This window comes from Eubalaena glacialis, chromosome 4 (assembly GCF_028564815.1).
Source record: "Eubalaena glacialis isolate mEubGla1 chromosome 4, mEubGla1.1.hap2.+ XY, whole genome shotgun sequence".
NCBI lineage: Eukaryota > Metazoa > Chordata > Mammalia > Artiodactyla > Balaenidae > Eubalaena > Eubalaena glacialis.
Genome location: NC_083719.1, coordinates 171969440 through 171991836, shown reverse-complemented (window position 1 = coordinate 171991836; position 22397 = coordinate 171969440). Strand labels below are relative to the sequence as shown.

The 22397-nt window shown below is 42.5% G+C and overlaps 1 protein-coding gene across 1 annotated transcript; it reads right to left on the bottom strand.

Moving 5' to 3' along the window:
* Positions 1 to 4940: 4940 nt before the first annotated feature.
* On the bottom strand, positions 4941 to 21449 carry LOC133091172 (interferon-gamma-inducible GTPase 10-like). The gene is made up of 2 exons (XM_061190161.1): positions 21248 to 21449; positions 4941 to 6527 (listed from the first exon to the last, which is right to left on the bottom strand). Exon 2 carries the CDS (start codon positions 6505 to 6507, stop codon positions 5263 to 5265), a length of 1245 nt encoding a protein of 414 aa, XP_061046144.1. The 5' UTR covers positions 6508 to 6527; positions 21248 to 21449; the 3' UTR covers positions 4941 to 5262.
* Positions 21450 to 22397: the final 948 nt, after the last annotated feature.

Here is a 22397-nt window from a genome sequence, read left to right as displayed (position 1 = left end):
GGTGTTAATTAACACTACTATGGCAATCACATTGCAAAATAAATGTATCAAATCAATACATTGTACACCTAAGGATGTAAGAATAAGAGAGAGAACAGTAACTTTAAAAGTCAAATGGTTCTAAAAGACTTATGACCAGATAGAGTATTCCCTGCCTCACAATAGATTCCAACACCCAGACACAACCATTTTCAACTCTTTTATTTGTTTCTTCCAGAGAGATGAATAAAATTGATAAACCTCTATTCACACTGGCCAAAAACAAAGATAGAAGACAAAAATTACCAATAATGAATGAAACAAGGGACATCAATACTGATCCCATGGACATTAAAAGGGTAATAAGAGAATACTAAGAACTGTACCCTCATAAATTCAACAACTTAGGTGAAATGGACTAATTCCTTGAGAGACATAAACTACCAAAACTCACAAGAAAAATAGAGGATGTAAGAATTCTGCATCTGTTAAAGAAATTGAAATTATTAAAATTCACCATAGAATAGAAACAAAATGCCAGGCCCAGATTGCTTCACTGGTGAATCCTACCAAACATGTAAGAAAGAAATCATTCTAATTTTACGAAGCTCTTCCGGAAAAGTAAGGCAAACTTTCCAATTCATTTCATGAGGCCAGTGCACTCCAATACCAAAGCCTGACAAAGAAAAGTAAACACAATTACAACAGAAAACCATAAAGAAGTAATTTATCTATATATATATGCATATATCTGCAAAAATAATGAATACAAGGTTACATACACAATTACAGCAATATATGGAAAGAATAATACATCACAACCAAGTGAGATTCACTTCAGGAAAGCAAACCTGTTTGAACAATGGAAAAATCAATCGTAATTTCACTAGATTAGCATAATAAATAAGAAAACCATATGATCATCTCAATAGATGCATAAAAATCTTTCAATAGTATTTACCATTTATTCATGATAAAAACTTACAGAAACTAAGAGAATTTTCTTAGCCTAATAAAAACCATTTATATTAAACCCCCCCCCCGCCACAGCTAGCATCATTCTTAATAATGAAAGACTGAATGTTTTTCCCTAAGGTAAGGAACAAGACAAAAATACCCTCTCTCATCACTCTATGATACATAATATTGAAGTCCTAGCTAGTGCAATAAGACAAGAAAAAGAAAGATACACTTGTTGAAAAGGAAAAAATAGGAATGTCTCTGTTCACAGGGTGTAATATTCTGCATTAAAAAATCCCAACAAATGCACAAAAAACTCCTAGAACTAATAAGTGAGTGGAAATGTTGCAAAATACAAGATCAGTATACAAAAGTACTCCTATATTCCAGCAAAGAACAATTGAAATTTGTTTTTTAAAAAAGGTATCATTTATAATTGCACTAAATAAATAAAATACTTAGATATAAACAACAAAATATACACAGGAGATATACACTGAAAACTACACAACACAGATGAAAGAAATAAAAGAAGATTCAAATACACATAGAGACATATTGTGTTCATGGATTGACGGCCTCAATAGTGTGCTGGTGTCAGTTTTCCTCAGTTTGATCTATAAATTGAAAAAAATCCCAATCAAAATCCCAGCAAGCTTTTTTCATAGATATTGATAAGCTATTTCTACATTTATACAGGAAAGACAAGAGGAACAGAATAGACTAAACAATTTGAAAAAGAAGAATAAAGTTTAAAGGCTCACACTGTAAACTTATCCTATTCCAAACTTGCTAGAAAATTTCCATAATCAGGACACTGAGGCATTGAAGAAAGGATAGACCTACAGAACAATGGAATAGAATAGTGAGGACAGAAATTAACCCAAAAATAATCATATAATTTTTAACAAGTTGCTAAGACAACATTCAATGGAAAAACGAATGCCTTTTCAACAAATGTTGCTGCAACAAGTGAATATCAATATGGGAAAAAATGAACAAATTAACTCATTGACAGGAAAAAAAGTAGTCAATAAAAGGGAGGAGTCGAGGGAACCTAATGGAGCCCCAGATTCAGGGGGAAGTATGGTGATTACCTTACCAGTTAGCCTGCATTCCCCTCCTCATTTATTCCCTGGAGACAGGTTTATAATGATAAATTTTTCTCTCCCAAGTTGATTTACCTGTGGCTTACCTCCTAATAAATTCTGTCACTCCGTGGAGCACTTTCACTGCACCATACTCCTTTCATGTAAATATTAAATCATCCCAGGACTTGTATTCCCCAAAAGATCCTTGAGTGGGTAAGTTGATCCCCATTTTGAGGGTAAAGGGAAGTGCTTCTCAGTGATTTGCCAAAGGTCAGACAGATAGAAAGCAGCACAGCCATAATCTCTGCTGACCCTCAGACTCAAACCTCCACCTGTCCGCATGGCACCTCCACTCAGAGTTCCAACAGACACCTCAAGTCTAACAGTTCTTTCCTTAGATCTTGACTCAATTCCCCAACCCCACCCCTATCCCCAGGTCTACTCTCCCAGAGACTTCCCCATCCCTTTGAATGGCACCCCCCTTACTTAGTTGCTCAGAAGGAATCATCAGGTGATTCTTATAGTCTCCCTCTAACATCCTCATCTAGTTAGTCAGCAAACCTGGCAGGTCTATCTTCAAAATACATCCTGAACCCAGTTTCTTCTCACACTCTCTGTCTCTCTCACTGTTGTCCAAGCCACCATCATCTCTAACAAGAAGGAATGAATAATCACCTTTAGGTGCTTTAGACCTATCCTTTCAACCTCCACTGTAATCTATTTGCCAAGCCTAAATTAAGTCATGCCTAACACCTTCAGTGTTTCCATCATACTTGGAATAAATTCTGAAGAAAAGACCATGCCCACCATTGTCCTGCATTCCTGTTCCCTGATTACTCCTAACCCTTCATATCCTACCACTCTCCCATTGGTCACTACTCCACCACTGGGGCTTACTACCTACTCAGTGGACATGGCAAGTTCCTCCCATTTTCACAACCTTACATTTGCTGTTCCCTTTACCGGGGGCACTCTTCCAACATATATGCACATTTTTTGTCTCTGCTCAAGTGTCAGGTATCCAGGAAACTGTACCATTCACAACACGCTTTTCAAAAGTGTCCCAGTGCAGAGAACCAATTTGTATCTACTAGACACTGATTTGGGAGAGAAGACAGGATAGGAACTGTTTTACCACTAATCCAGCGGTAGGAACTGTTTTACCTCTAATCCAGCAGTAGGATCCAGCATCCAGGAAGATGCCTTCAACCAGTAGCCCTGAGGGGCAGGGATGAGGGGAAAAGAGGGGCTTCTCTTTCTCAGTAACACCAACCCTCTAGTGATCATGAAAAGGAGTTTTGTGCTCACAAGGTAAGACACATGGGGACCAAGGAAGTGGATGGCACAATGAGGTGGTGTTTCAGGCTATGGGCTGCAGACTGCTGAATGTGAGAGGCTCACCCAATGCCTAACATAGCGGTCAACCATTACAGCACCACCCACAGGAACTTCTGAAGCTTCTGCTGACAGAGTCTGGCTGGACTTCAGAAACTGCCCTTATAGGAGCCTGATGCTCACACATATTGATGTGCTAGGCTCAAAGGTCTCAGTTTAGAGACACCGTACAGTTCTGTCCCCTCCTACCAGACCCTGAGACCTCTCTTCTTCGTCACAGCCTCCTCCCATTTCCCCACTTTTTTCCCTGCGAGGGGAATCATTCAGGCACTTCCTGAATGTTCTCCTAGGTACATGAACCCTCCTGTTCACTCTGGATGATGAAAACAAGGCACCAGAACAGATTCTCTATTTTCCTCCTCTGAGTTCTTTCTTCCCAGAGAGAAAGACATATTAACCCTGCCTGTCTTATTTGGGAATAAGGGAACTTTGAAAACAAAAACCACAGATGTAAATATTTGATAACTCTTGTTTTGTAGCAAGGGTGTTTCCACTGGGACCCACACAAGACCCATTTGATTTGTCCTTTGCTATCTTGATGGAAGGTCACTGAAATGAAGTGAAAAGGCCTGGGGAATGTGGAAAGTCATAATTTCTGGAGAAGGGGAAGGTCGTGTGAGTCCCAATGTTGGTCACATCTGATGAACACAATTTTTTTAATGCAATCTGTCCATAACAGAAAGTCAAGAGCTCCTTCCCTTTTATCATTTCACATATCTGTTGAATATGAGGCAGCACACATAGTGATCTGCTTCATGCCCCACTGACTGCTTCTGCCCTACAGGAGTCCTCTGCTGAGCAGTGGGGGAACAGGGAGGAGCAGGGTGATTGTGGACCCCTCATGTCCTACTTCACATCTCAGTGCCCTCCACCCACTGAGAGAGCCTTCAGAGTGTGGGGATCTAAGGGAAGGCCTCAGCTATGTACATCTCTTAGACTGTACAGCATCCACCCTATACCAGTGATATAGAAAAGAAGAGAAGAAAGTCGCATGTACAATTACAGTTACAGCAGGAGTGAGAATCCCCAAGACTCGAGACAGGTACTGTTGTTGTGTGCTTCTGTTTCAGAAGTTTGATGTAAAATTTTGGGTGAGAGAAAAAAACACTCTATTTTCTCATTTATCCCAGTTCAGTTAATCTTTTCTTTCCTTCCTAATTCAACTTCACTCTCTCAAATCTCCTGTCCCTCATCGTGCCCTGTTCACTGGTCTCTTAATCTATCCAGTGTTGAAAAAGTCCTAGAGATATAAACGCTGACTTGGTTTCCCTCCCTTTAATCTCTAACAGTATCTAGAAATATTACATTCTAAACCATTTCTCTAATCCTCTCTTCTTCTACCTGCTGTGGTTCCCCATACACATCATCCACTATTCACTTGGCCATATTCCCATAGTTGTGTATTTTCCCTTATTTTGGTGAGGATGGTATTGAAATGATGACTGGGCATAATAATTCATAAAAAGCCAATAGATAACAGTTATCTTAATTATTACCAAATGTTTATTATCAGAGTAAAACTTGAAAATGAAAAATACCTTATAACACCAGGAGATTAATGAAAGTTATATGGTGCATTTCTGTCATGATTAGAGCAAAATAGCTTAGAGAGTACAGAAAAGAGGTTATGGTCAAATCCTCTTTACTTAACAGTGTAGCATCAATGTGGAGCAATGGTCTTTTTCCAACAGTGAGACAATCTTTTTACTTTAGAGTAGCGTTGGCCTTGGTGGTGGGTAGAAGAGGATCCTGCTCCCACCCAGAGAACACAAGACCTGAGGCCCTTTTGTTATTCAGTTAGGCAACTCTACCCATCTCTGCCTCATTCTCTTAGACTTCAGCTCTCTAAAGTCTTATGCAACAGCATTTTAACATCATCAGCCACAGTATTGATGAATTTCAAGCGTAGAAAATATACTTTCAAAAATTGAAAGATAGAAGATCGGAGTCCTCCGTTCACTGAGCAAAAGGATTCAGCACATTTCATGGCCTTTGCTGCTATACTGTCATTCTTCACAAATAACCAGAAATCCAAGCACTTTGTGGAGCTCTTGATCTCTTGCACAGATGTGCCCAGGTTCTGGGCAATCTCTTTGACTGACTGCTCATCCAAACCAAAATAGCTTCGATAAAGGTTCAAGCACTTCTCCTGTTTAGGCAAATCAAAGCCACTGAAGAAGGCCATGAAAGGGATGATGGCCAAAGCGGCTGATTTCAAGGCATTCAGCCAGATCTTCTCTTTGAGGATAACTCTCTTCACCTCAATGAAAGCATCAGACAAATTGGACAACTGGAGCACAAAGGTGTAGCGCTTATGAGCAGGGAGATCCTGCAGCAGTGTCTCCTGCAGTCTTGGGAAATCAAACTTATCCGGGTGAAAGTTGGAGACCAGGAAGACACACGGATTAGATACTCCGATGTTGCTGAGGCTAGCCAGGTGGTCATCTCGGATCTGCTGAAGGACTCTCTCCTTTTTGAAGGATATGGGTTTGCTTTTCTCTTCACTATGTAATTCAACATCCACCATTGTTCTAACAAAGTAGAAATTCTTCCCCTTCTCCTTGATTTTCTGGGCCAGGAGAGCATCATTTGAGCTGAACCGTGAGGAAGAAATAATGATGAAAAAGTCATAGTCATCATCTCCCACAATTTCTAGATAAGAATCTGGAAGGGAATTGGGAGTCCCAGTTCCAGGCAGGTCCCAGAAGGTCACACTGGGATATTTTGGATGTTGATAGGGGGTTTTCTTCATGGTGGTTGGCACAACTCCAACATGAGCAGACCCCTCCTCTTCATGACCAAGACCTAGCAGGGCATTGATGAAACTGGACTTCCCAGAACCAGATTGCCCAATCACAGCCACATCCAAGGGAGCATTCTCAGATTTCTGAAGTGCTTCCTGAATCTCTTCAACCACCTCTTTTAAAGTCCCCTCCTGAAAGACTCTTCGAATACGTTCAACGCTTTCCTGAGAGAGGATCCCCCCTGCCTTGCTGATCAATGTGGAGTAGTGAGGGACAAATTTTTGGGCCAATTGCTCAAAATTCTTTCCTGACAGGAAATATGAGGTGAACCAATCCATGCCAGTTAACTCTGGATGATCTGTGGAAAAGGAAAGAGAATAAGGAGGTAAGGTGAATGAAGCAGCCAAACAGGCAGGTTCAGCTGAGGAAACATAGTGGTCTCAACAGATCAGTCCCATCTCTCACACTTACTCATGTTAATAAATTAACTACAGTTAATTTATTTTTCCTGATGACTTTTGTTTCCATTGCTACAGAAAAGACTACCTGTTTTCTAAGCTGATGATTTATATGTCCCAGGAGTCAGGATAATGTAGAGACAGAATAATGGTCCCTAAGATGTCCACATCCTGAACCCCAGAACCTGTGAATATGTTACCTTACATAGTGAAAAGCACTTTGCAGATGTGATTATGTTAATGATCTTCAGATGGAAAGATTATCTTGGTTTGTCCACATGGGTTAAATATAATCACAGGCATCCCTATAAGAGTGAGGCATGGCCAAATGCAGAAAAGAAGATGGGATAATAGGAACAAAGGTTGTAGTGAAGATGGAGGGAGGGCAATGAGCCAAGGAATGCCAGGCAGCATCTCGAGCCTGGAAAAGACAAGAAAATGAATTACCTCCTGGAGCCTCCAGAAGGAACCAGTCCTACTGACACTTTAATTGTAGCCCCTTAAGATTCATTTTGACTGCTCACCTCCAAAACTATAAAAGAATGAACGTATGTTGTCTTAAGCCACTGAGTTTGTGGTAATTTGTTACAGAGCAATGGGAAACTAATATAGACTGTCTGTATTTTCCTGAAATCTGAATACAGAGCCCACACCTTTCCATTCTGCAGGAAGAATCACTTAGGCCAACACGTTAGTGAGCACAGACGACTTCCAGAAAGACCCTCACTTCCAATACCCTGCAGCAAATCAGGACAGGACTTGCCTTGTGGGAGAGGCAGGAGACAGAGACAAGCCCACAAGGTGGCCTGCCCGCCAGGATGTATGTTCCATAAGGCGGACAACCAAGAACATAGTCATTGTGGTAATAGTTACCCCATGGCAGCTTAATGTCTATTTACCTCACTTTATGGACCACTTTGGGTGGAACGTAAAACATGTGACAGGGAGTGGCAGAGGAAGTAAATAAGAGCTCTAATTTTCCCTATCCAATTCAGCACAGTTTTGAAACATGGGCATCTGATTAAACCAAGGCAATTTAAAGAAATTATTAATATGATATTGATGGGACCTCCTCTCATTCACTATGAGTGAGGAAAGATATACCAAGAAACTGTGATTTAAAAAATATTTATACCATAAGATTGTTTCACGTGTTACCAGTGGGCTCTGTCCAGTAGGGGTGTGCTGAATGCCCTCCACCCCCATTCTACATATTGTGCAAAGACAATTTTTTTAAAAAAGTAAAATCATGACTCTCAAAAAATATTAAATGAATACATGTTAATGATTTTATTTAACTGACCACTAATGAAGGAAGTAAGCAGATGTTAATGCTAGTTGAAAGGAGAATACCAAAGAAGAGACATGTTTATAGCTCAGGAATATTGAAATGAATGTCAAAGTGAGACAAGAGTGCTTGCTGTCTTCTAAGAAGAGGGTGGGAAGACTATTGAACCTCAACAGACAGATTGTATTTCTATATGGGCTATGGACTAAATGTGTCCCCATAAATTCATAGATAAAATGTAATGCTGAAAGTGATTTTATTAGTAAGTGGACCCTTCAAATGTGCCTAGGTCATGCGGGCAGAGCCATCATGAATGGATTAGTGGCCTCATAAAAGAGACCCCAAAGAGCTAGCTTAACCTTTCTGACATGTGAGCTTAAACAGAAAAGACATTCATCTAGGAAGTGTGTTCTCATCAGACAGCTAATCTACATGTGCCTTGATCTTGGTCTTTCATCCTCCAGAAGTATGAGAAACAGATTTTTCTTCATAAGGCACCCAGTCTGTGGTATTTGGTTATAACCTGCACAGAGTAAGGAAATGGCAAAGAAACTAATTATTTTGCATTGCTATTAATTACCAAAACTCAAAGAGATTTAAATATCTTTATGGTAATGAAAGGCTAGAATCAGAAAACCCTGAGTGTGCATTAAACATTACATAGTTTACTACTGGAGAAACCAGTAAACATTCTGTTGCCCCAAATTTTCTTACAACTTTCTCAAAGAAAGAAAGAAAGAAGGAAAGAAGGAAGGAAGGAAGGAAGGAAGGAAGGAAGGAAGGAAGGAAGGAAGGAAGGAAGGAAAGAAAGAAAGAAAGAAAGAAAGAAAGAAAGAAAGAAAGAAAGAAAGAAAGAAAGAAAGAAAGAAAGAAAGAAAGAAAGAAAGAAAGAAAGAAAGAAAGAAAGAAAGAAAGGAAGGAAGGAAGGAAGAAAGAAAGAAAGGAAGGAAGAAAGAAAGAAAGGAAGGAAAGGCATCTTCAGACACAGGGGTTGTCTGTTCTTCAAAGAGCTTGGCATGAACTGCTGGATGGAATTCCAGCTCTCCACCAGCCAGCCCTGTCCTCAGCCCTCCAAGCACAAAGCTGGCCTTGGCCACTGCAGGTATAGAGCATGTTTTCCAGAGAGAAAACAGACTTCCTATGACAGAGATCAGATCCAAATGTTTCCACTAAAACAGCAGAAAATGCTGGGACTGCACAGGGACACTCCCCAGAACTGTTCTCACCAGGAAATGCAGCCACAGTGTGCTCCTGTGCTCACTGTAGAGAACAAAGGTTAGCAAGCCTCTGCTGCCTGGGTAATGAGGTCCAGAAGGGAGAGGCGTCAGGAAGTACAATACCTTCTAACCTGAGCCTCTCCCTCTGGAAGATCTGATTGATATTTGAGAACCCACATTTCAAGGAAGAAATGGGAGGACCTGCCATACCCTGTATGGTATATTTTCATGTATATTTTATACATTATAAAAATAAACAAAGTATATTTAATGCTCTACTTGGGTGCTGGCATAGGGATAAACCAACTGACCCACAGAACACAATACCAATCCCTGTCTTGGACTCAGGCATGTGTGGAATTATGTTGAAAGGGAGACATATGGGTTGACCAAAATGTTCGTTCATTTTTTTTCCATAAAATGGCTCTAGTAACACTTAGTTGTCTTTAACTTCATTTGAAAAAATTTTGCTAGAGTGTATGTGACAGCTGTCATATCAGCGTGCATTTAAAAAATGACATCAAGGGCTTCCCTGGTGGCGCAGTGGTTGAGAGTCTGCCTGCTAATGCAGGGGACACGGGTTCGAGCCTTGGTCTGGGAGGATCCCACATGCCGCGGAGCAGCTGGGCCCGTGAGCCACAATTACTGAGCCTGCGCGTCTGGAGCCTGTGCTCCACAACAAGAGAGGCCGCGATAGCGGGAGGCCCGCGCACCGCGATGAAGAGTGGCCCCCGCTTGCCACAACTAGAGAAAGCCCTCGCACAGAAACGAAGACCCAACACACCCAAAAATAAATAAATTAATTAATTAATTAATTTAAAAAAAAAATGACATCAAAATTGATGAATTTTTGTGTAGCCATTTTAATATTGATGACGGAAGAAAAAAGCAACATTTTTGGCATATTATCCTTTATTATTTCAAGAAGGGTAAAAATGAAACTGAAACGCAAAAAAAAAAAGATTTGTACAGTGTATGGAGAAGGTGCTGTGACTGATTGAACATGTCAAAAGTGGTTTGCGAAGTTTCGTGCTGGAGATTTCTCGCTAGACAATGCTCCACAGTTGGATAGACCAGTTGAAGTTGATAGTGATCAAATCGAGACATTAAGTGAGAACAACCAATGTTATACCATGTGGGAGATAGCCGACATACTCAAAATATCCAAATCAAGTGTTGAAAATCATTTGCACCAGCTTGGTTATGTTAAGTGCTTTGATGTTTAGGATCCTTACATAACTTATGCTAAAATAAACCTTCTTGACCATATTTCCACATGTAATTCTCTACTTAAACGTACCTTTTTAAAAATAAATTGTGATGGGCGATGAAAAGTGGATACTGTACAATAATGTGGAATGGAAGCGATCATGGGGCAAGAGAAATGAACCACCACCAACCGCACCAAAGGCTGGTCTTCATCCAAAGAAGGTGATGTTGTGTATATGGTGGGATTGGAAGGGAGTCCTCTATTATGAGCTCCTTTTGGAAGACCAAACGATTAATTCCAACAAGTACTGCTCCTAATTAGACCAACTGAAAGCAGCACTCGACGAAAGCGTCCAGAATTAGTCAACAGAAAACACATACTCTTCCATCAGGATAGTGCAAGACCACATGTTTCTTTGATGACCAGGCAAAAACTGTTACAGCTCAGCTGGGGAGTTCTGATTCATCCGCCATATTCACCAGACATTGCACCTTCAGGTTTCCATTATTTAAGTCTTTACAAAATTCTTTTAATGGAAAAAATTTCAATTCCCTGGAAGACTGTAAAAGACACCTGGAGCAGTTCTTTGCTCAAAAAGATGACAAACTTTTGGGCAGATGGAATAATGAAGTTGCCTGAAAAATGGCAGAAGGTAGTGGAACAAAAGGGTGACTATGTTGTTCAATAAAGTTCTTGGTGAAAATGAAAAGTGTGTCTTTTATTTTTACTTAAAAACTGAAGGCACTTTTTGGCCAACCCAGTACATGGAATGTCAGTGAGTAAAGAAGGCACTATCAAGTAAATGGAGCTGGAAAAACTGGTTTTCCATTTGGAGAATGTTACTGATTCCCTACCTATATCACTTTTGATAATCAACTCTAGAGGAAGAGTAAAGATCTAAACTTCAAATAGAAAACTATATTAGAAAATATAGCAGATCTTAGGGTACAGAAAAAATTTTAAACAAGATACCTAGAAGATAACTGTATAAATAAGATTGACAAATGGGGTGCCTTAGAGTACATTAAAATGAAAAGTTTCTGTTCATGAAAAGAAATGCTTCAGGGCAGTAAAAAATTCTCCAGACATGTGGAGAAGATATTGGCACAAATGTCATAAACTAAAAATCAATACTAAGAAGGTATTTTTAAAATGCTAGAGATCACTAAGAAGCAAAACAATCCAGTATGGAAGTGCAAGGTGTGGGGGGGAATGAACAGATCTTTCTCAGGAAAAAAACAAAAAACAAAAACAGGTGTGACCAATAAGCACACAGAAAGTTTAGCATCCTCCTTAGTAATGAAGCAAATGCAAAACTGTGCACAGTGAGATGACATTGTACGTCAATTCAATTGGAAAAATTTTTAAGTTGGACGATATCGAGTACTAGGGAGAATGTGAATCAGTAGAATCTCTGAAATATAGCTGCTGGGAGTGTAAAATCAATACAATCACTATGAAAAAAGTATGGATTAATTTTATTAAATTGTACATTCATGCACCTTAGGACCCAGCATTTCCACTCCTAACATGGTACCCAGGAGTCACTGTGCAAAAATGTACAGGGGACATGTAAAATGTGTTTCTAACAGCAGTCTTCATTATTGTGAGAAAGGAGAGGATAGCCATTGATAGAGGATGGATAAATAAACTGAGCTCTACAACACTGATCCATTGTTATACATAGGTAAATAAATCTTAGTAACACAACACTGAGGTTAAAATAAATAGAATTTAGTAGAAATGGTAGAAAAAAATAGTAGGAAAAAAGAATACTCTTTAAATAAATCTTCAAGAAGACACAACAAAATATTGTTTAGGCATGCATATGTAAGTGATAACACAACAAATGACAGAAAGGAATTGTAAATACATACTTCATGAAGTTGCTAAACAAGGGCTGGTGACAGAGTATGGAGTAAATAGGAACACATAGGTAAGTGTAGTTATTGAAGGTGTTCTATTTCTTGGGATGGTTGTTCAGTGTGTAGGTGATCATCATATTATATAAGTAAACAAAGGATTTTAAAAAGAAAAATATCTCAGTTTTTTCAAATTGGTGCTGCATATATTCTTTTCTCTGTAGTCAGTCATGAATCTCTCCCTACTTCCATAGTTTGGGGACATCAGAGAAATACTCTGTCTGACACATAGAGACAATCAATGCTATGATGGAAGAAAGACAGAGAAATCATTGAGGGAGGAGGTGGGGACAAGAGAGATTGTCATTCCAGGCAGAAAGAACTGCAAGGCAAAGATGAAAGATCACAAATGAATTTGACAGCTAGCTGTAGATGCAGATGAACACATATAGACACCCAATTAAAAACTGCAGTTTTGGGACTTCCCTGGTGGTCCAATGGTAGAGAATCCACCTTCCAATGCAGGGGACACAGGTTCGATCCCTGGTCAGGGAACTAAGATACCACATGCCGTGGGGCAACTAAGCCTGCATGCCACAACTACTGAGCTCGTGCACCTCAACTAGAGAGCCTGCATGCCACAAACTACAGAGCCCATGTGCTCTGGAACCCCCATGCCACAACTACAGAGCCCACGCACCCTGGAGCCTGTGCGCCACAAATAGAAAAGAGAAAACCTGCGCGCCACAACTAGAGAGAAGTTCGCGCACCACAATGAAGAGACTGTGCACCACAGTTAAAGATCTCGCATGCCTCAGCAAAGACACCACGTGCCACAACTAAGACCCGATGTAGCCAAAAAATAAATAAAATAAAATAAAATAAATAAAAGACCTCAGTATTAATTAAAAACACCACTCAGAGTTCCCCAGGGCTGGGCTGGTCCTCACTGTGAGGGTCACTCTGAGTCTGGTGCCCCATTTCATAGTCTCTGGCCTGGAGTGGCCATTGTTCAGTGATGTCCCTCAATGTACACCTCATGGTCCATAGTCAGACTTTCTAGCCCTAAGTCCGCTGAGAGCACATGAACCTTCCTCAGGACAAGAGGTGACACAACATGTCATGGTCACTACTGTGCACCTACCAAATGGAATTGTTCCTTGGACTCAAGCATGGCTTCTGCCTTTGCAGGAGAAACTCCTAACAGGCCCCATCAGAGGTCTGTGAGTCTCTGGCAAGGTGCCTTCTCCCTGCACAGAGTAGGAACCAAAAGTAGGATCTGGGCAGAGTCCACAAGAGACATATAAAGTTTGCTGATTGCACTTTAGGGCCACACTTTGAAAACCTTTTCTAGGTTTGGGTTCTGCTTTCAGGCTAATCTGTCTATTAGATGCCTGAAATCGTTTGAACCTGGGCTCAAAGGAATTCACAAGGTCCAGGCAGGCAGCCAAATTCAGCCTCTTTTTTGGTTGAGCCACCTCCTTTCATGTTTCTCCATCTTCTGGCAGGCCCTCAACCCATGTGATGTTTGCATGGTCATCACTTCACCACCAGGAACTGGGCAGGCTGGAGAGCTGAACAAGAGGCTGTGTCAAGGCCTGTATCTGAGACCAGACTAGGCCTGGGAATACTAGCAAAGCAAAGCAGGGAACAGGAGAAAAGGGAAGGAGGACAGGCCTTAAATGCCTTGCCTAAAGCCCTCAGGCTGGGGTGTGGGCCAGCAGGGTTCAGGCTGAGTTCCTCCAGAAAAATCCTCTGCAAGTGGCTTAACTATAAAAGTGTTGCTAAAGTTGAAAATGGGTGTAGTCCTTCCATTACCTTGCAAATATTTACTGAGCTTTTCAGTTGCAATTCGGCCCTGTTCTGTGGGTGACTGACAAGACTAGGCCTCTAATATCTCGGTCTCCTTAGGGCATCACACCTTCAGGACAGGGAAGCTATTCCTGGACATCAATAAGGTCTCTGAAATGCACAGAGGCAAAACACACATTTCCTGGTTGGAGGAGGGGAGGAATGTCTCAGGAAATATCCTGTCTCTTGGTCCCACTCAGGTAAGCAAAAGTCCAATTGGTCTCATAAACAATCTGCAGACTCTTACAGAGTTGAAATCTCCCCTGCCCTGGCTCAGTCCCTCCACCAAGTGAGATAGCTGCAGCAGGGACAGGAAAAGAGTCAGCTTCTCCCTCTTTCTTCCTCCTACTGACCCTATTACAAGGATGGGAACAATAAAGGGTAGGAAAGACACACTCAGGTGGGACAGGTGCAATCCTGCTGAAGCCCCTGGTGCGGTGACTGTCCCTCATGTAGGTGGGGCCATGGGTGGCTCACACTGACGTCCCCATTGGGATCTCAGGGACAGGCACAGCCCAGACCTGCAGGCCTGCTACCTCCTCCTTAGAGTTGGGCAAGGTGGGTAGCCCCAGCCTCTTACCTCCTGATATCATCTTACCCAGAAAAGAACATCCAGCCTTCACTGTTGGCCACACCCCTTGCAACAAGTTCACTAAAGTGATCTTTGCCTTCCCCTTTCCTCAACCTGTCAACTGTCTTTCTCTGACCCAGGGAAGGAATCAATGGTAGCTAAATTGAATTCACAATCTCTTAGATGCATAAGAATTTCCTATCCTATTATTGACGTTTGTAATCTCTGCCCAAACCTTGGAAGCATTGTAAGCCTTGAAAAATTTCTAGCTCTGTTACACTCACACAGTCCTCTGTCTGGGGCCTCTCTCCTGACCACAGAAGACTTGGGGAGCTTTTCCTTCTGATCTGAGAGCGAGCACATGACAATCACTGGGATGTTAGGCAGATGCCCAGGGTCACCTGGCCAGTGGTGAGCATTGCTGGGTCTCAGGCGCCCAGCAGGTGCATTGACAGCAGGTAGGGGTCAGAGCTTGGAGTTGGCAGGGAGGTCCGTGGTGGATGGAGAATATGCACTCCAAGCAAAGCTGGTGGTAACAAGTGAACCCAAGTGCTGAGTGAGCTGGGCAACACCAGAGAGCATCTCTGCAGACAGTGTCTTGAGCCTCAGGAAGGGGCAGGGTTTGGGTGATGGTGAAGCTGAATGTGGACAGAGGACTGAGCTGAGGACCAACATCCGAGGACATGGCTCTGGAGGGAAGCAGCAGGGCTGGACCCAGGACACCCCAACTCTGTGCTTGGCCTCTGCGCACTGACTTGACACTGACGCCTTAGAGTGTGGCTCAGGCCAGTGCCCCCTCCACTATGGAATGCAGAAAGGAAACTGGCGCTCCCTTTCCTGGACAGCTAGAGTCATTTCCAGGAATAGAACTGAAACCTCCGCTGACTGAGTCCCCCTGGAGCTGGGGCCCTGCCAGCATTCAAATCTAGAAATAACCCAGCTGAGAGCTCCAGTGTCCCCGAGGGGCCGCTGAAGGAGAAAACTGCAGGACAACCAACTGTCCTTCCCAGCTCCTCTTCGCTCCTTCCCCTCAGCTCTCCCTAGGGCAACCCCAACCCTCCACAATTCCATTTCTTCCTTCTGGAACAACCTGAGCTTGGATGGTCCCAGAAAGAATTGCCTCTGTTTGAGGAGAGGACTGTTCCCCAGGGAGGGGTGACATGCCAGGAGGGCCACACAAACACTTTGCTGCTTCAAACCCATCCAGCCCTCCAGTGTGGAGACAGTGTGCCTCTCATCTCCATGTTCCTGGCATTCGGGGTCTTCTGATGGAGACCGCATGTGTAGAAGGAGGGCAGGATGTGCCACTCATACACTCTTAGAGTCTAAACTGGAGAAGGAGCCACTGGCCATTTCTGGGACATCTGGAATTGTGAGTCCACTAGTTCCCCAGGGTGGACCTCGCATGGAATAGGGACCTTAGGTGGGCTTTCAAGGATGAGATGTCTAATGGGACTTTTCAGTCCCCCTCAGTTTAATTGTGTATTAGCATTGGAGAAACTATCTCTATTGCAGGGCACCAACTTTTCCCTTTACAGATGATGTTAGTGAGGTGGGAGCTTTTCAAACACCATCTTCCCAGATGTGTCCTGTTCAGTACCAGGCCCTTTGATGATGTTGAGGCTTATCATACTTTCCTGGAATAAACGAGCATGTTGATTTTCCGTCAGCCTTTCATGATAATGACCAAATGGGGAACAAACTTGGGGCTTGATGTACATTGGGTTCTGGGCTCACAGAAGTCCTTGATGCCTCGGATTCCACATCTGGTGCAAGGTGGGCCACACTTCTCCATGGGTCCCTTTGGTTGGGACTTGGGATAATTGGGCATGTTGGGAGCTATATAGAAACCAGCATGGGAAATCCACTAATGAGTGGTTTTCATTCTGCTTGTCTGAAGTTGTGAAATCTATTTTGTGGGTTATAACAAGAGTTGTGTTTTTTTTTTTAAGTTACCCACTGGAATTGAATAAAGTGAAGAGATGGCAAATTCTGTGGTAAAATCTCTTTTTCAGGTATGTGCCTGTGTCTGTGCGTGTGTGTTGAGTATACTTGGTTCCTATGTAAAATGCATCTTTTACTCCTGGGCTCATTCATAAGACTGGTGGCTGAAGGAGAATGTAAAGCCAGCATTAGGAGCAGTTGGGAAAGAGTGGACAATTGCCCAAACCTTCACCTAGGAGCAATCATGGAGCAGTCCTGTGAAATTAGGGATTTCTCCACATGTCACTTTCTGTCTGCTTGTTGTAAAATTTACTTTAAATTGATGTATCCCCATGCTATTTTATAACCAAACTCTTAGATGGTGACCGTTCCTACTATTTCAAGAGAAATTGAATGGATGCTTAGCTCTTAAGTGGTGGCAAAGGTGACATTAGTGCTGTGAATGGCTCCGAGCTTACTGAAAAGTCCTGTGCTAGTCCATGGCTAGCATTCAAACTGACCGGAAACCACAGGTATTAACTTAAGATTCTGTGTGGCCTCAACTTAGTTGTTTAAGCAGAGAGTAACTGTGCTTAAGCATAATTGTACCCCTTCTTACTCCACTGCCTAAAACCTAGCCTAGCCTCCCCTCTGATGTGAAAGCTTTGGGACTTGTGAAAATATAGTACCAGTAATATTGAGTTCATATCTTCAGAAACTATCACTTGCTTACAAAAGGGGTCTCAATAAGCCCAAAGCAATCACAGGGGGAATGAAAACAGCATGTGAACTGTCAAATTATTCCTTCCTTTATTTCTTTATTCTAGAAGCAAATCCTCCCTTTATTCTCTAAGCACAATCATTCTCTATTCCTTCCTTTATTCTCTAATCAAATTCTTATTGAGTGTCTGCTCTGTGCCAGGCACTGTCCCAGCCCTGGAGCTTCAGGAATGGAAATCATTGATTTCATAGAGATTGCTTTCCAGGGGAGAGACAGAGGAGTGAGAGAACCAAGTGAAATGTGGGCCAAGCTTGATGTGATAATCAGAGAAGATTAGATTGCTCCCCTAGAGACAAACACACAGATGGGGACAAGGGCATAGAGATGGTGGATTGTGAAGATAGGAAGGGCCTGAGCTCTACCAGACCAAGAAGAAACCAGCACCCGGCTGTGCAGTCTGCTAACCTCTGCACTGCCCTGAGAGGGAGGGAAAGCCTTCCCTGGTGCTCTGTCTCCGTGTTTGAGTCCCTCTTTTACAACAGCATTGTCTGTAGCCTACGTAATACTGTGTCCTTTTTATAATTAATAAATAATGGGATATACATTTGACTGACTGCTGTGTCGGAAAATATAAAGTAGACCTATGCACATCAACATAGAGAGATGCCCCAAATAATATTGAGTTTAGGAAGTAAGAAACTGACCTTGTTAGGGGTTTTAATGTTTTGTTACATAGGCACGGTTGAATAAGTCATTGACCACTGATGATTGAACTCAGTCTCCAGCCCTCCTCCCCTCCCTGGAGCTTGGAGGGAGGAAGGGTAGGAAGGAATTGAAACTGCCAACCCTTTAATTCTGGCTCTATCTTTCTGGCCACCAGCCCCCATCCTGATGCTCTGTAGGCTCCCTGCCCCCAATAATCTCATTATCTTACAAAAGACATGCCTATCACTGCGGAAATTTCAACAGTTTTAGGAGCTCCTTCCAGGAATTGTGGACAAAGACCAAATAGGTATTTTTATTATAAAACAGACTTTAAGCTCAATACTTTTTGTGGACAATTAAAGGGATAAACATAAAGCATTACTATATAGCTTTCATGGATACATATATACATTAATATGCATTAATAAATATGTTCAAGATGAATATCCTGACACATATTACATTGAAAAGACTGCGGTAGTCTGTGATGGGAAGAGAAATGAACTAGGGGAAAGAGGAGAGAGATTTTTAAGGTGGGCTTTAGAGTCACAAAAGGCAAGATAATTTGAAAACGGGCACTCCTGTCATTTCCCTAGAAGTGAAACTACCCAATCCAGGGGTGAAGCCCTTTACAAACACTGTCTCCCCTTGGGAACCCCAAAGAGAGGTGAGATGTGCAGCCTTAGGGAACCTCCTTGTTCCATCTACTCAGTTCCCCCACATCTCCTTCAGCCCCAACGATACAAGACCACATACTCACTGATGACTCCTAGGTTTGCATGCACATCGCACACGTCTCTTCTCAGCTCCACACTCCAGACTGGTCCCTCCTGCAGACAGCCCTCTGAGAAATGCCCTGAGGTGACCTCACACAAGCTCTCTCCTGCACGTGCCCTGGATCAGATGTATGGACCACACATCACCCCCTTCACCCCAACTCATTCTTGGGCTTGCCTGCCACATCTTGCTAACCTGACTTGCTAACCTGACTTTCACATTTAGATTTCTCAGGCTTGTGACAAACCCAATTCTCTGTCCTCTAGCTGCTCTCCCTAAGCTCCTGCTAAAACCCTCATTCTGAGTTTGAGGTGAGGAGCAGGCATCACCCTCCATCTTTGCCCTGGGGATCCCATACCCTAACATCTCCCTCAAAATATCCCTTCACAAATTCCCTCACCCCAACCCTTTTGTACCTGCTACACAGGTGAGAACTTTGACAGTGGTCCAACTAGTTTGTGGCCACCTGATTTGAAATATCTATGTGGTGGTTTACCTTGACTTGGAGCAGCAATTATTGCTATGTATCAGCCAATAGGGAGAAAGAAAGAATGAGTCCCATTCTGATGTTCTGTTACACTTAGCGTCTGGGACCTCAGCCTGGAGAGAGGGTATTTTGAATGTATTTGAAATGTGACCTTTAAGTCATAAAAACGAAGGGTACTAGAGCAATGAGAAGACATTTTGTTTCAAAGGTGAAAGAAAAGTCAGATGAATGACCAGGGTAGGGGATAAAATTGCCACCACGAAATGCTTCTCTAGTATGAGGATTATTTTAGGTTGGTTATTTTTAAGAAACAGAAGACTCAGGAAGTTTTCCTTTTTACCTTCCCCTTAACTGCTTAAAAGCATTTAGATGGGGTGCTTGTTCCAAGAAGGGAGCTGTCACCAGAGATAACTAAAAAAATATGAGCTAGACATGTAGACTGGGAAATTTACCAAGGCCTATTTGTTCCCATTCCTCTCTGTGTCCCATTGTCTTTACATGACAGGGCAAATACTTCTTTACCAAACATTTCCTCTTCCCATTACCCTGTGCCTTATCTTCCTTACCTTTGAAGTCCTACACCCTTAGCCCCAACTCCTTTGCTCAGAATGAATACATAGCCTTGATTACCTGACTGCCTCTGCGCCCCATATTCTTCTGGAGCCCTCTTTCATAGGTATAGTAATTAAATTTGTTTTTTCTCCTGTTAATCTGTCTCATGTCAATTTAATTCTTAGACCAGCCACAAAAATCTAGAAGGGTAGAGGAAAAATTTCTCCTCCCCAACACCATTTTGTTAAACTAAAGCAGGAAGTGGGTGTGGCCGACCACTCCTTGCTTTGTGTGCGCGTCCCCCCACACAGTGTGATCTGAAATTGGGGTGCCCATAGCATAAGGGAGCAAAATTTGCTGTCCCAAAATGTATCTCTTTGGCATAGGATTATTTTAGGATGATTATTTTTAAGAAACCAAAGACTCAGAAAGAGCTTTTACCTTCCCCTTAACTGCTTAAAAGAACTTAGATAAAGGGCCTATTTCAGGAAGAAGAGCTATCACCAGAGATTTCTACAAAGACTATGAGCTAGTGTGGTAGACTTGGGGAAACTTAGCAAGGCCTGTTTGATCAAAGTCCTCTCTGCTTCCCATTGTTTCTGCATGGCATGGCAAACATTTGTGTACCAAACATTTATTTTTCCATCTTCCTGTAAATTGACTTCCCTCTTTGAAGTCCCAGACTCCTACCCCTTCTTCTGAAATCTGAATAGCATATAAGCCTCAATTGCCTGAACACAGGTGTGCCTCATATTATGGAACCCCTGCACATACAAAGTTAAATTTGTTTTTTTCTTCTATTAATCTGCCTCATGTCATTTTAATTCTGAAACCAGCCATAAGAACCTACAAGGGTAGAGGAAAATTATTTCCTCCCCTACAACAGGCTCAGTCCTGACCCTGCTCCACATACATGCACCCTTTAGGTTATCTTAACCTGTCCCATGTTGTCCAGCACCATCTACATGCTGGCAACTCCCAAATTTATATCTCTACCCCAGGCATCTGCCCTGACCTCGGACCTAAATATCCTATTGTTTATACAACATCTCCTGTTTGTATGTCTAGGATGATCTTTAGTAACTGAACAAGGCCAAACCTATCTCAAGCCCCCATCCCTCTCCTCCCATAGACTTCTCCCTGCCAGATAATGTCAATGCCACCCCTCATTTGCACATGGGGCTGTCCACATAATCTTCTTTCTCTCACACTTCACACCCCCAATCCTGCAACCTGACCAAATTTATCCAGAATCCAGTCACTCCTCCCATTCTCACCACTATTGCCCTAGCCCTGGGCAGTTCTCAGCCCTCCCTCACTCTCTTAACCACCTGAGAAGGATGACCAGGCTTTCTGCACCAAGCCACAGGTCTCCAACAGCCAGCCCTGCCCCTCAGGCCTCCAAACAAAAAACAAGCATCCCATCCCTGCAAGTGCAAAAAGCTTGCTCACTCACCAGTTCAAGAGAGAAAAGACATTTCTGGTCAGAGCTCCAACCCGAATGTTTCCACTAAAACAGTAGAAAATGCAGAATCTGGTGAAGTGCTCCCTGCAGCCCCCAGCACAGGAACAATCCAGAAAACTGTCCTCGCCCAGATAAAGGCAGACACAGTAGAGAGCAAGGACTGGCAAACTTCGGTCCTGCCTGGGAAATGAGGCCCAGGATGGGAGGCAGTAGGAAGTACAATAGCCTCTGACTTCAGCCCCTCCCTTAGGAAGAAAAGATTGATAGTTGAAACTAACATTTCCAGAAATGAAAATGAAACCAGGGAAATCATGTTTATGTCTTTCTCTACAGCACCACATTTTCCAGTAAAGAAAATACAAGAGTGTGACTTCCAGAGGATCAGTGAGTAAGGAGAGGGCAGAGAGGTACTAAAGGCCAGGAAAGGCAGGTCTCTTAGGACCCCTGGGAGGTCACCTAGCCAAGACACCCAGGGGAGTACAGACAACAGGGAAGAAGGAAGGCTGTGAGAAACTTTTCAAAGCTTCCAGTGAATGAGGGAGAAGCATTTCTCTAACTTTTCTCTGTCTTTTTGTTCTTTCATCGTTAGGAGCCCTATACCTGACTGCCACATTGTCAACCCGGGGCCTGGATCACTCTGGCGGGTAGTGGGATCACATCTGATGAGCGAATCAAACTACCAGAAGGGGCTCTGGGGACACAAGGCAAAACCGCAAGGAGCTGGGCACAGAGAGGAGGGAGGAGCTTGGATTCCTAAATTTACATGGAAGATTAAGGAGAAAATACCAAATTTTCTTTAGAAGAAGAAGAAATGGGAGGGTTTGCAGTGCCATATATGGCATTTTTCATGTATATTTTATACATTGTAAAAATAAAGTATACTTTAATGCTGTACTTGGGTGCTGGCACAGGGATGAATGAACTGACCCACAGAACACAGCACAGAACACTGTATTAGACTCAGGATTTACAGAATTGTGTTGAATGGAAGAAGTACGTCATATGTCAGTGGGTAAAGAAGGCACTGTTTAGTAAATGAAGTTGGACAAACTAATTATCCATATGGGAAAACGTTACTGATTCCCTACCTATATCACTTTTGATAATCAACTCTAGAGGAGGAAAGGCCTAAATTTCTTTT

Coding starts and splice junctions, on each gene's coding strand:
- LOC133091172 (XM_061190161.1), bottom strand. CDS start 6,507: ATGGATTGGTTCACCTCATATTTCCTGTCAGGAAAGAATTTTGAGCAA.